General features: G+C 38.8%; 1 protein-coding gene across 4 annotated transcripts in view; it reads left to right on the forward strand.

The window, feature by feature from the left end:
- Positions 1-9,614: 9,614 nt before the first annotated feature.
- The window catches only part of nfib (nuclear factor I B), a 90,209-nt gene continuing 84,993 nt past the window's right edge, over positions 9,615-14,830 (forward strand). For 3 of the 4 annotated variants that reach the window (XM_005799587.3, XM_023346449.1, XM_023346446.1), the window contains exon 1: positions 11,528-12,133. In XM_005799587.3, the coding sequence (XP_005799644.1) occupies positions 12,107-12,133 (27 nt within the window). In that variant the 5' untranslated portion in view covers positions 11,528-12,106. Of the gene's footprint in view, positions 9,966-11,527; positions 12,134-14,830 lie in introns of those variants that run through there. The other variant, XM_023346448.1, reaches the window with a different exon arrangement.

Here is a 14,830-nt window from a genome sequence, read left to right on the forward strand (position 1 = left end):
TGGCGTTTAAGGGATCCAGTGTAGATAATAGCGGTCTACTGCAGTCTGCTTCTAATCTGTTGTAATGGTTGGGTCTGCTGGGCTAATTAGATAAATGACCACCTGCTCTTTCTGTCATCTATGACATCTGACTGAACAAAAGAAAAATAATTAGCCACATGCCTAACAAACAGCTATGCCTCGAACAGTTACATCTCAGATACATGTTTACCTGTCTGGTATTGGAGTTCTGCGACTTGCCGTGCTTTACTGCTATTTTGCCGAGCTTAGACTCGGATTAAAGTCTCCGAATTTATTATTGGGTCGCTAGCCATCAGGGCGCGTGATTATTTAGTGATTTCTGTCCATGATTGCTGTAGATCTACCTCCAGAACAGACTATGCTTTGCTTAGGTGTCGTTCTCACATTAAGATCCTTCATCTTTCCTTAAATCTGGAAATATTCTATCAAAAGTCTTTAAGGTTGCATTTTAATTTTCTTTCGCACCCTTATCACAGAAGGTAACTGATTTAATGTGTCTTCTCCCTAATAAAGGCGTAATTAGATTTATTAGACCTCAGCAGGCCCCATTCGTGGCAGGTGTCAGACGAGTTCCTCCATTTTGCAGCTCCGCATGCTGAACTTCCTGAACACTCGGGTTATTGATTTTCAAATGCTGTGTCATTTTAGAAAGGTGAAATCCAATTAAAAGTTGAAGTTAAAACAGCTAATCCAATCAAGACGATGAAATGTATCGATTCCAACCTTAAAATCAATATCGTGGGCTGCTCTCATGCAGGGACTGAAACATTTTCCACTTTGCTCCCTGAAAGAACGAAGCACACTTCGACAGCCGGAGAATGCATCTAAGTTTTTATTTTTTAATAAGTGATTCAAGTAAACAAAAGATTTCACTTGGGTTGTCTTCTGTAAACACTTTGATTTGTTCTTTTTTGTTTGGATTCTTTTTATGTTTTATGATGACAATAACGGTACTGCTGACTTGTTTTACTGTTTGTGGTGTACATGAACATTGTATTAAACTATGCTAACATATATTTGATAAAGTAATCAGGTTTATGCATTTCCCTATTAGTCAAACAATCAATCTGATGTGATATTTTTTCTTTTCCCTCTGAATTGTCTCAATTATCGAATAAAGAAAAAAAAAAGTCGGTTTGAGTTTTTTCTTTGCTCTGTAATTTGTTTCTGTCGGACAGATGGATGTGTTGCCCAAACCTTATGAGACAAATCTGCTTTAACTTATACTGTATTTACAGGTTTCTATTTATGAAAAACAGCAGATTTAACTGGTGTTCCAGCAGTTATTGGCAGGTTTGAGCCTGCCGATAACTACCAGCTCTCTTATCTTTGGACGATAGTTTCTTCCAGATCTTGGTGGTGTCGACACATCCAGATAACTTCCGCCTCCTCACACCTGTTTGGACTGATGATCTTTGAATCTACTATAGTTTAGAAATGGCTCCATAAGACATTCCCAACTTGTGTGAATCTGCAGTGCTCCATCTTGGATCATCACTCAGATTTGTGTCCTAATGAGTGCTTTTGAATAAATTCACTTTTACACAGGCAATCATGGTCACCAATAGACCATGAGCTTGTCAAGTTAAAAGACTTTCAACAACCTTTGGCGTCTGTCTATACCCACTTATCCTTGCAGGATTGTGAAATATCCACAATAAATTTAAACAAGCACGCTGGAAAAAGAGCTATTCAAATAAATCAGAAAGTCTCCAAATTGATAGAAAATGTGCTTGTAAACGTCTGACCACAACTTTATTTCTAAAGTAAAGAAACACTTATTTTAATTCGATTCAGCCTTCTTGCCCTCTCATTTCAACCATGTGTGATTACATATGCTAAGTTACTTTTTCCAAGTCCACCCACAGTCGTTGTGGGGAAATCCAGCTGCCACCGAGCGACCGCGCTGAGGAGGATTGGAATGTAGCAGGAGAGAAAAACTCTTTTCAGATAACATTTATGTGCACACGCAAAGCTGCTTAGTTCACAGAATAGAAAAAAAACCCCAGCTGGGCACAGATGGTCTTAACATGGTCTCCCCCCACCCCCGTCTGAACAAACACTTTTACAAATGACTTCTGTTTATATTAGATCACAGAAGACGTTTAATAAAACTATCACAAATGGAAACTTTCCCACATGGGCACAATTTGTTCATTGTTCGTCCGACCTTGTGAGGAGCCTTAATAAAACTTTATTTTATCAGGTGTTCTTACAAATTCAGATTCTCACATTTTGTTACTTCACAGCTACAAACCCTTTGGGTGGGATTTTATGTGAAATGAAAGGAAAATGAGACATGGTTCAGTTGTTAATGTTTTCCCAAAATAATGAAATAAAAAAAATCCATTGGCTTTATCCACCTATCTTTGAAGGGTTGCAGAGGAGCTCGTCTCATAATAATAATCAATCAAGTGCCTTGAGCGGTTGTCTAGTTAGTAAACGGTATGCACTCCTGTACTGCAGGAACAGCTGACTTTATACTGCAGTAGACTGGAAAAAAGCATCACTGTCCAACCCAAAAAACAACCCTAAACATATGGCTTAACATTGGGTGTCTTTAATTGTAGATGTAGATGTCACAGATGGTGGCGTACAAGCTGGTATTGGTGTCGTTCCACTGGTTGAAGTGTTACTTTCTGTGGTGGCATCAGGAGGTACTGCAGACGTCATGGCAGAAGGGGGTGCTGTGACTGGGCGCCAATTGTTTTGGAGGTTGCAGAGGTGGGTGGCTTGGAGGTGACATGAGATGAGAGGTTATGAACAGATGCAGGTGGTGGTGTTCAATTTCCCTTGGTTTCCCTGACCAACCTTCAGTATTTCCTATTGCCGGTTATATCCACAGCCACTTCTTCCTCCATCAACATGTCCTCAACTGAGCCATCAAGCTGAATAAATGAAAAACACAATATATCAAGTATTTTGTTCTATTTATGGTAAAAGTAGAGAAAACAAAAGTAGGATTTAAAAATTAAAAATAAACTATATATATATATATATATGTACTGTATATAGGTTAACTGGCTTTGCATCCCCAGTGGCGATGACATGCTCTGCTAGAGAAGTGCGACCGGGGTGACCATCAAACAGATCACTGTAGTTTTCTAGCAACCTTAACAGTCCTCCTTTTCCCGCAGAATTTAAGTTAGCTTCGTCAACTTTTTCGTTAAGTGAGAGCTGTGGAGTGTTCTGCACAGTCATCGTTCCACACTCAAGAACAGCCTCCACAAAGTCATTTTCACAGGGTTCATCCAGAAATGGGGGATTGTCATCCATAATCACTGTTCTGGTTGGAACATGAATTGTTAGTGAAGTGTGAGTCATAAAGTCCATCCCAAGAACTAAGGGGGATGACAGGTCCTGCACTACCACAAATCGTTGAAAGATTGACTTGCCCATAAATCCAATGGTCAGCCAGGTTACTCCTAATGGATTGCAGTCAGTGCTGTTGGCCAGTATTATGGGTGGGGAATTTCATTGATTCTTTAATGAGATATTTTGGGTCTTTTCAGGTATCAACTCTGCATTTACAGCTGAAAGCGACCCACCTGTGTCGAGTGTGGCCTCCAACGTGATTGAGCATAGGTAGTGAATTTGGGACTGACATAGGCAATGAGGGCAGAGTTACTGACTGTGGGGAGGGTTATCCCTGTGAAAAACTCTCCTCCCCTGTGAAGTTTCCCTGCTTCCTACCCGCTAGTTTTGTTTCTCTTGCCACGTTAGCGCTTTTTGGTTCTGCAGTCTGTGTCACAGGATGATAATCTGAAGGTGGAGTTTTTTGGACGCTCTCTGGCAGGTCTTGGAGAATGTCGAGCTCCATGATAATTAGTGGGACAGTTCGGGCATGTGCAGGATGTAACACCAGGCATGGAACATTTAAAACAGTAGGGTCCACCATCAGTTCAACTTTTCATCTGTACTCTTGATGGCTGTAATAGGCTGGTGTCGAGAACAGAATGTAGCTCATGGGCATGCAGCACCAAATCAATTACTGACCTGATAGGTGTTCCATACAGTGCCACTCTGTACTTCTCAACTGCATGTTTACAGATAAGGTCAATCTGCTCCTTCTCAGACGGAGGGTTCCTCAGTCTTTTGAACTCACTGAGCATATGGGCCGCAAACGTTGGTAGAGGTTCTTCGGGGTGCTGGAAACTGTCCAAGATACCTCTCATAATATGCTCCTGGTTGTCAGCAGGTAAGAACAAAGTTCTGAAAAGTTCACAAAATTCAGTGCAAGTAGATACATGAGAGTTGAGAATACTAAACCTCTTCCTTAGTTTCTTAGCTAGAAAATGTGGTAATTCTTTGAGAATCTATGTGTCTGTTAAGTCCAAAGAGGTCTTGTTAGCATTGACAGACTGCAGCCATTCCTCTGGGTGAAGACCACCATCATTAGTGAACACACAGGGTTCTAATTTTGCTTGGTGCAAAGCGGCAGCCAGGACTCTGGTAGTATTAATCAACTCTAGCGAATTCGAATGCAAGGCGCTGGAAAAACAGCAAAATGCAATTTTTTTGGTCAGGCATAAATACTGGAAGGATAATTACTATAAAACACTTCCAGAAAGCAAAGAGAAGCGTTGATGAAGACCTCTTTAAAAGGCTACAATAAAGCAATATAAACTTTCTTTCTCTCTCTGAATTTGCACAACAAGCGTAAAGGAGTTAGAAACGGGGGAGGAAGTTTGTGTGGGAGGATGAGATGGGGCGGGCGGGGGGGGATAGTTGAAGGTTGCAGGGTCAGGGGACATCTAATTACCACTGTCAGGTTCGAGTCACTGGGGTCAATCTGTTGCTGATCCTTTTTTTTTCATTTTCCCATGATGCAGCTTGGCGAAGGACTGGCCTACATGTGGCCCAGCATGCTTCCACTGATGCCCCTTTGATTAGCTGTGTTGTCTCCCACCAGGGCGAGGAGCGCGCTCAGCGATGGCTGGGAATCTGACAGAGAGGTCCATTAAATGGCAGCTTTGTTATGACATGTCGGCCCAGACGTGGTGGATGGTGAGTGGAGATCTGGAAAGATGCGATCTAACAAGCCGTGTAACTCATTTTGTTGTTGCCGTTAGGTTGAGGCAGAACTGATGATGATGTCTGTACACCTGATGGTTTCTGCTGTAGCACTAATGAGAGTCTGTTTTCATAGAGGAACCTTTAAGGAGCACGCTTGGCTCTACGATGAATCCGCTTGGTGATTTTAAACGCTTTTGTTTGGCTTCAGATATCTGAAGATTTTTGAAGATAGACACAAAGCAAAAAAGTTAGACACAAAAAGTGTTGTTTTTTTTTTCAACCGAAGGACGAACCCAGCCTGCTTTTAGATGAAGAGCTTTCCTCAAGTGCACCTCTCTTTTCAGCACCAGCTGTGTTAATTTAAAGCTGGACAAAGAGCTCTTGTCCTGCCCGCGCCTTTCCCAGGCTGAAGAGGCAACACTGCCTGACATTTCTTTCTGAATATTTATTTACTCGTCTGACTACAGGCGAGCTTTTATCGCGCCCCATCTCCAGGGTTTAAGTTGAGGGTGGATTCTTCGCTCTGGATGCTTGAAGGAACTCCAGTTCCTGCACAAGCTTCACTGCTGGTGAACCCTGACCCCAGCCTGGATATGTCCTTTTGTTTTGGCTACATTCCAGTGAGAGAAAATCAAAATTTGCTTTGTGGGATACATATTTTAGATCACATTTGAACGCTCTGTGGTTCCACAAAGTGAGGTCAAAAGTCTAGATGGGGTCACAAATCAGCACATTTGGGATTCTTTCTTTAAGAAAAAAAAATCCTACTAAGGAAGATAAATAATAGAAATAATGCTAAATTTTTTAGAAAATAAAACAGCAACAGATGACATCAAAATTTCAGCTGTCTAATCCTCTTTTATATTGTCATTAAAGCTGAAAAGTTTAGTGATCTTTGTTTTTGAAGCAGTTGCAGCTACAGCCCTCTGCAAAAATAATTTAAATAACTTTAAGTTTTCCTGTTTGGTTGCAGCCAAACAATATATGAATTCAAATTAAACTTGTTTCCGCAGGTAGCTTGTATCTGGAAAATATGTATTTGGAAACATGTTTTCTGATATGCATAGGCATGATTATGTCATTTTCAACATAAACTTATGTAATAATATTCCTTAAAGCATTACATAGTGAAATAATATATTGCAATAAAACTCTGTGATATTAGTTACACTTTTAAAATTAATATTATTTTATTATTATCTAGTTTATTCGACATTATTATTGTTTAATCACAATAATGAAACATTTGATGAGCACATATGACAAATAAAATACATTAAACATAAAAAATATTTCTCATTTTGCAGCTTTCTGACTTACATTTCAATGGTATACATTTTTTTCCCCACAGACTAACAATAACAATAATAATAATAATAATAGCTTTCTTTAATGAAAATCCATTTTCATTTTGATTTGTGGTAGCAAGAAAAAGTGCAGAAGGAAAACATCCGTTAAAGCTTAGATTGCTGTCTGCACTGAAGATTAGCTTGGAGTTACAAAAAGGGCTTGTGGGTCCTGATTGACGTGCCATTGCACCGCAGAGCATTATGGGATTTGTGGTATTAATGGTGCTAGCTATTTATAGTGCTAGATATTTGGCCAATTTGTTGTTTAGTTATATTCCTTTATGTCTTGCCATACTCTATTCGGTTCCCTGTATTCATTATTGTCCAAATGTCTTGCCGTAGAAGTTTATTCTTTGTATCTACTTTCTTAATTTACTCTAATCTGTTTTTTGTGATTTTGGATTTTGCTCTCTTAGATCAGTGTTGCTCTTTTCCCCCTGATTAGATGTTTCTATGAGCTTTAGTTCAACCCGTAGGTGTTTGCCGTTCATCTTCCCTCAGTCTGCCACTTCTTGCTCCCTTCTTCAGCTGTTCCCAGTCAGCTGATTGCCTCGACTGCATCTGTTGTCATTCTCTACTCATCCCTCAGTATTCCAGCTCTCCAGTTTTCTTTGTCCTTTGCTGATTCCTCCTGTCTCGTGATCAGTCTTTTATTACTATTACTTACTTTGGATGTCCGTGTATGCTGTAAGTTCTTCTATGTTTCTTTGTTTGTTATTGCTTTGATTTGCGACAGTCAATCTCTACGCTTCGGTCAGCTTCAAACATCAAATAAATATCCATATAGTAAGATCTGATATTTTGGTGCTTGTGTTAACAATATATATATATATATATATAAAAAGAAAACACAGTAGCTACAGTTATATCTACATTTTATCACTGTATATATATATTTCTAATATTAATTTATTCAGTAAAAAACAGTAAACCTGGAAAGCTGATTCAGTTTTTTGCATAATCTTATCAGCATTTTAAAAGATTTCCTTTTGTTTTTCAACAAAGATGATGCATTTTTATTATTACATGTTCTGATATTCCTACTGAATGAAGTCTCTGGAACAAAAACGAATATTTTTTAAGTAAATGGTACAATTTGCAAAACAAAACATTTTTACATGTATATACCAGAGAAGACATTGTTAAACTTGAGGTATAAAATGTTTAGGAAAACAAATAAAACCATTTTCTGTTTTAAACCAATTGACACAGTATCTTGCTGTTAATACTAAAGGAAAATGTCTCCAAAAGAGCCTCACCACACTAATACCAAACCAAATTATTTCATAGATATTACTAACTTTGGAAAATAAAGAAATCCGGAGCAACGTGCAATTTTGTTTGCTTCCACATGGTGGCGATAAATCCTCGCTAACCAAACGGACCCTTTGAGATGAATCTTGAAGCATATACAAATTCAGCAGAGTAAAATGAAATTAAATCATCCTTCTTCGCATTAATTAACACAATTATAAAATTATTTAACGTTAAAACTATTGTAAAAACTATTTTTTTTATATATATATTGAAACAATGAACCACGCTGTAACATTTTAAAGATAAATAGGATCTAATTGGCAAGAATAAAGATCAGATAACATCAGTGAAAACTAGGCTGAGCTCTTATCTGTCAACACCTTAAACAGGTAAGTCTACCTCCATAAGGAACTGGGTCCAAATAATAATCCAACTTGTCCAGCTACTGTAAACGGCGTGTTGGTGTTATAACAAATGCGCTCTGGCGCCTCCATTTAGGTCATGTGATCCCATTTTTTCGTCTTCTATGATGCATAAAATGTCTAATAGGGGCAGCAACAGGAAAGTTGAGTCTGTTTATAACATTACAGGACATCTGCTACAATATTACTCACCACTGCTGCTTGTTGTTTTTCTTATTTCAATGCAACCTTCTACCGAGTCATAAAATAAATATTTTATAAAGACTCAAGACATGCAAAAGTTTGTCTTTATAGCAATAGGTCATAATAACAATAATAGTGCATGTCATTATTGTTATTAGTAGCAGTATTATTAGTAGTATAGTAGTAGTATTTTATTTAATTTAATTTTTTTTTATTCATTAGTGCGGTGTAATGTCCGCCACCATCCGTCATTGACCTGGCTGTCCAGCAGCGGCTCGTTAAACAGCACCCAGCCCGTCAGACGAGCGGAAGTGAGGGGCCCAGGGTACATAGGGTCCCGGGGCCACCGCTGCTGGCCAATGAGCAGCGAGAATGTAAACGCTATTACAAAACAGAGGCTGTGTGAAGCTGCTGAGACACAGCTAGATAGACGCCAGGAAATAGAACTTTCAAAATAAGAGCTTGAGACAAACCGTTTCACCCACGGAACGAGATATTCATATTTTTTGGAATGTAAAATTTGGATAAAAGTGCAAAATCAATCATTTTACCTTTATATTACTTGCTTAATCTGAACATATAGAGTAATGTTCATTTTAATATTCCACATTTCCCACAGCTGCTTTATATAACAAATATGCATGAAATGAGCAGTACATGTGTAGCCACTTTAATATGTGCACCTTGCACACAAGAACGCCTAAATTGATGCTATTGCCAATGAAGATACCGCTCATAAAATAGATTATTCATTTAATTGGTTCTTTTAGAAGGCTGAATGCATGTAAACAAATAAATTGTGAGATTTCTATACTTAGAAACTGTATTGTTAATTTGAAACTGTATAGAGACAAAACCGACAAAGCTTTTTCACATCAGCTAGCTCTGTTTTAGAGTTTACTTTTTAAACTGATACTTAAAAAGTCATGAATAGTAAAATTAAGTCTGGATCATCTTACGCATAGGCAACAATTTAAAGTTTTGCCCTTTTATCTTCAGCTGTATTGAGGCAGTATTTGGATTACTCTTAATTATTAACCCTCGTTTTACCCCCCAAAACATAAAATGCAAAAGGAAAAAGAAAATACTGGCTGCCCTTTGGGTAAATTTGGTCCAGAACCACCACTGGATGCATAGGAAATATTTGTGATTCACTACTTTCCCAATAGCTGCCTGTCCGAAAAAATACTTTTAAAACAAAACATTCATAAACAATTTACTACAGAGTTTTCTATAAAATCAGAGGTAATCTTTTAATTGGGCTTTTATTTAGAAAAGCCGCCTTATACTTCTTCCGGCAGGGCTTTTGTTTAGCCTGACCTTCTGTTCGCTGAGAGCCGGAGGGGCGGCAGTCAGTCAGTCAGACAGTGAAAGTGAAGGCGGAGACCAGCCCAGTGCCGAAAACTCAGCCTCTTCTGGATCGCGTTCAACTCCCCCCCTAAAAAAAAAAAAAAAAAAAAATCCCCGATCCAAAAACTGAGACCTGAAGAGGAAGGAAAACAAGGGGGAAAAAAAGACGAGGTGCTCCTAACTTCTTTTCACCTCTGTCTGCCAAGAATTGTCTTCCGGTGTTGACTTTTTGTTGTTGTTGTTGTTGCACCGCAAGAGAAAAGGGGCTCCAAACAAAGTTGAGCGTGAGAAATGTGAAGCTACCGGCTTGTGTGTTTCCAACCAGGCTCCAGGACTCCCCCATTAATCCATGCAGTACAGTGCAATGGTACGTGAACATGGGTTATATTACTGCTTTCAAATGTTGCGATAACGCTCTGTGTGTAATTTCCATTTTATTCATGTGATATCTTCATATGTTGTCCTTTCTGCCGCTGCGTGGTGGAGAACGCAGCAGAAAGTTCCCTGAACTTGGCGCAGATGACCTCCTCATTCCCTCTGGTGTGTGTGAACTTTGTGCGGACTGTTGACAGCTCTGTAGGACCCGCAGAAACACGTGCGCGGCTGCAAAGCAACAATGTTTAACTTCAGGTGCCTTTTTGTGCAAAACACAACCGTATGCGTGCAAAAACATGCGCACTATGTGCACGTTTCACTTGATTTTATTAAAAGCAGGGGCGCAAAACGGGGGGGGGGGGGGGGGGGGGGGGGGGGCTTTCAAGGGGGCTGTTTTCATACCCCAAAATTAGCAGAACAGGCTGTCTTAAGTGTGTAAACCATTTAAAATATGCAATTACGTAATAAAAATAAAGGTTAAATTAGTTATTACCCCTTCTTTTTCTAGTGGCACCCTCAGCATAAAGCGTCTATTAGAAATGGATAAAACATAAATGTCTTGTTTTTGATCCAGTCACATTTTCTAATTGAAAACCAGTTATAAAAAAAAGCATTTGATTTTGTTTTAAAGTACAATTTTTTTTTGATTTGAACTAAAACAGCTGATAAATTTTTTTTATTTACTTATCTCCAGTTTAAAACAATAAAAACCTGTGACTGTTATATATTTTTGACCATAGGAGGCGTAATTTCTCTTCTACACTGTGTTTCCTTTTTATTTCAACAAAAACAAATGTCAATAATCAAGAACGTGGGAAATTATTATTTTAAAACAATTTTTGTTGTATTTTTAAATCGCACTCTGTAGTGGCTCTCTGTACTACGGACAGTGACGTCACGGGGTGAAGAGTTTACATTCTCAAAACGAGCTGAGGTGGTCCAGGTGTAAGAATATGAGCCATTTTATGTTTTCCAAACCAAAAAAAGAAGAAAAGAATACATTTTTGCTTAGAGAAATTAAAATGTGCTTTTGCTAATTTATTTTGTATTTCCATAAGCAGTTTATTTTTTTAAAAAAATGCATATTTTGGTTGTTTGTTACCGAATTTTACTAATTTGCTTGTAAATGATAATATTAGTAAATTATACACCACCCATATAGGGGCTTTATTAAACTTATTCTACTACTTAAGAACAATAACAAAAAAAAATGAGGTAATGTCAGAAACCCAGACGTGCACATGAAAAGTTTGCATCAACTTGGGAGCGACCTAAGCTGGGAAAGGAGGTTGGAAATGTGCTTTTTTTTATCCTCTGTGTGGCCGAAGCTTTGGTCCAAAGTCCCCGAAGCTCATAAAATAATTCAGCCAAAGTGAGGGGAGTAAATGAATTGTGTGCTGAAGGAGAGGAGGGAAGGTGCCGAGGGGGAGGTGGATGTGACTGAAGGAGAAGAAGGAGAGGGAGGATGAGGAGGAGGAGGGGTGTGACTGTAATTACGAGAGAGAGAGAGAGAGAGAGAGAGAGAGAGAAAGAGAGAGAGAGGACGGGGGTTAGAAAAAAAGAGGGGAGAGGAAAAAAGTTGGATCTGATTTGCTGGAATCGCGCAGGACCGACTGAAGGTGGAAGCGCTCGGTTTCATATCAGCTCTGGCTGGAAGCTTTTAGCAGGGGGCGAACCGTCCCGGCACTCTGCGCCCTGCGAAGCTCCGCGCAGAGAGAGAGAGAGAGACAGAGAGAGACAGAGAGAGAGAGAGAGAGAGAGACAGAGAGAAAGAGAGAGAGAGAAAGGGAACACGTCGTAGCGGCGGAGCACGCACAGCTCCAAGTTGCTTCTCCTTCTACTTTTACATGCCAGCTCCTGCGTATTAAAAACACAAAACCTTTTTTTTTTCCCCCTCCGCGGTGGCGACAATCTTTGGATCGAGACTCTTCATGGATATTCTTGGATAATTTCCCTTCGGATTGCTGCTCCACACGCGTACACACACACACACACACACACACATACGCGCACACACACCGTCTCTCTTCTTGCATGGTGCGCACCGATCGGTCCAGGACGATGGAGTGATCGGAGGAATAAGTCCACCTACAATCACTTTTTCTTTCTCTGTGTGCTCAGCGCCGTCTCGACATGTATTCTCCGATTTGTCTAACTCAGGTACTCGTGTCTGTTTCTTCTCATTTCCCTTTTTATTTTGCTTGTTTTGTAAAGTATGCAGTTGGGGGCGAGTTTGGCACATGTAGGTTGGATACAAGGTCCTGTATGCGCGCTCTGAATCTGCAAGGTTGGAAACTCTTTTTATTAATTTCAACAACAACAAAAAAAAACCTGAACATGAAGGAATTATTATTGATAAAATATTAACTCGTTACTTTGGGGGATTTTATTGTAATTTATATGGTAAAATTAAGGCCAGCACGTCAAAAACAATAACGGCGTTTGACTGTAAAATCAAACACTAATTTATTTACTTACCTTGAATAAAACGCAGGACTAACTGTAATTTATGTCACCTCTCAGTTGTGCAAACCTGGTGCATGTTTCTAAAATCATGCAAAGTTGACTTATTTAGTTCACCTTAAATTAAACTTGCTTGGAGTTTTGTCTTCCTTCCATCAGAATGCATACTTAAATCTGCAGCAGGATCATTAAAACCAATTATCCAGTGCAGAATGCAGCAGCTTTACTGTAAAAGAATCACAAACGGTGGAGTGGCATGCCGTTGCCTCAGCAGTGCAGAACCGTCCTGAATCCAGTCATTTAACTGTTTAAATAACAAACAAATGGCTTTACAGTGACTGATTAGGTTGTAGTTGAACTGTGACTACAGTGCCTGGTGTTTTAAATTCAGCTGTAAAATGAATGTGCTATAAGGCATCAGTGGCAGCTGAACTGGAAAAATCAAACAGTAATTTCCAGGTTTAAATAAACTGCTTTGAATGATCATTACATTTGCAACTTTTTTTTTTAAGTTCTTGTTCAAATTAAATCATAATATTTTAGTGAGTAGTATTGAACAGGGTTGATTTACAGTCAGTGTCATTGTAGTTTACAGCTTTTTCCGAGTGTATTTAGCAGAAGTGTGGATAATTTGCAAGTTTTACTGTAAAAAAATAAAAAAAATAAAATACAGTCTCCACGGTGAAATGCCGTATATTACCACAACAATGAATGAAGCTTTGGCAGTGTATCAATTTTAATACTCAAGCAACAAATAATTCCAATCCCTCTTAAAATGATCACTCTAATTGTGTATTTAAAAAAAATCACATCTATTAGTGCTTCAGTTCTAATATTTCTGTATATATATATATATATATTTCTTTATTTATTTATTTTTTTGCTTTATGTGTGAACATGCATGCTCTCACTTACCTCAACCTGCTGCTGTGACGCCTGGATTTTCCCACTGTGTGACAATGCAGAACATTTTTATTTGATTCCATCCTTATCTGTGTATTAAGTTCATTTTTGATAAGCTTCCTCATTAGTTTACTTCCAATACGCACGTTTGCTTCATTTCTCTAACTTTTCACACACTTCCCAGGCTATAACCTGCTCTGCCTTTGCGTGTTCCCCCAGCCCCATTCCCAGAAAAGTATGTATTTTTATTCCAATTAAAACCCTCTTCAGTGGTGCTGGGAGAAGATAAAGCCACTTTCTCTTTAGGAAGATCACATGCACCGATAAGGTTGATTCAGCGCTTGGACAGGGGTTGCTGCAGACTGTTTTGGCTGACTCAGTGTGACTGTTTATATTTTACTTGGCATAAGTTAGTGATTGACTGAGATGCGGTTTAGTTTGTGCTTAAGAGGATTGTGCTTTTATGGCTCTAACTGAAGAGCACCGCTCAGGCCCTGGCCAAGTTATTTATCTTCACAGCTTTAGGCTTTGTTAGCCCGCTTAAAGAAAAATAATAATGACTGTTATTTAAATATTTTAAGTTGCTTCATGAAGAAGAAAGGGTTTTTTTCTCTCTCTCTTTTTTTTTTAGAAAGAGCCTCTTTTGAGGACATTTAGTAGAATTTCAAAGTTTACTTTTGTCGTTTTTAATTGGAGGTGACATAAAAAAATAAGCTCTGATGATCATTTTTGCAAATGGAAAGCTGCACAGTTTTCCCTCAGCGTGACATCTCGCTTTTAAAAATAACAATCTGCGGGGTTTAAAAAGCCGCTCTCTGCTTCGGCTGACGAATGATTACATTGTGCGATTTGGACGCTGAAGCAAAGTTTGACTGTGCAGAGACGATTTGTGGCTTTCCAGCGGCATGCAGGCACACACACACACACACACACACACACACGCACGCACACACTCGTACACCGAGAGTGGATTTCTGTGGTTTCCCATCGCCCGCTTTGCCTGACTGCCTTCAAAAAGAACAATGTGTGGTTTGACTCCTCAGAAGCCTGCTTAAACAAGAGGAGGAGGGCGATGGGGGAGCGGTTGCTGCTTACGCTTATTAAATTTGACATTTTAATGACCTGAAAGCTAAGATAATTCCACGTTTCCGTTTCTCACCTGGAGGAGCTGCAGTTTGTGACCGGATTGTTCGCACAATCCTGACGACAAAGAGCAGCAGTTAATGAAAACTGTGTCAGGATTACTGAAGTCTTAACCTTATTAAGAAAAGAAAATAAAAATAAAAAAAAAGGTGAAAGGGTTAGTAAATCATGAAATGTGTCCTTTTTGTTTTAAAATAGAATCTAAAGAGACTCATCAAATGCAAAAAAAATTGCCCCAAATTTGTTGTTTTTTTCCAAATAATATATACATATATTTTTGAATCAAGAGTTTTCAAAGTATGCCTATCACAGTAGGAAAAGTCATGTAAAAATTTTTTATTTTTTCTA

Source organism: Xiphophorus maculatus, chromosome 14, assembly GCF_002775205.1.
Source record: "Xiphophorus maculatus strain JP 163 A chromosome 14, X_maculatus-5.0-male, whole genome shotgun sequence".
Classification (NCBI taxonomy): domain Eukaryota; kingdom Metazoa; phylum Chordata; class Actinopteri; order Cyprinodontiformes; family Poeciliidae; genus Xiphophorus; species Xiphophorus maculatus.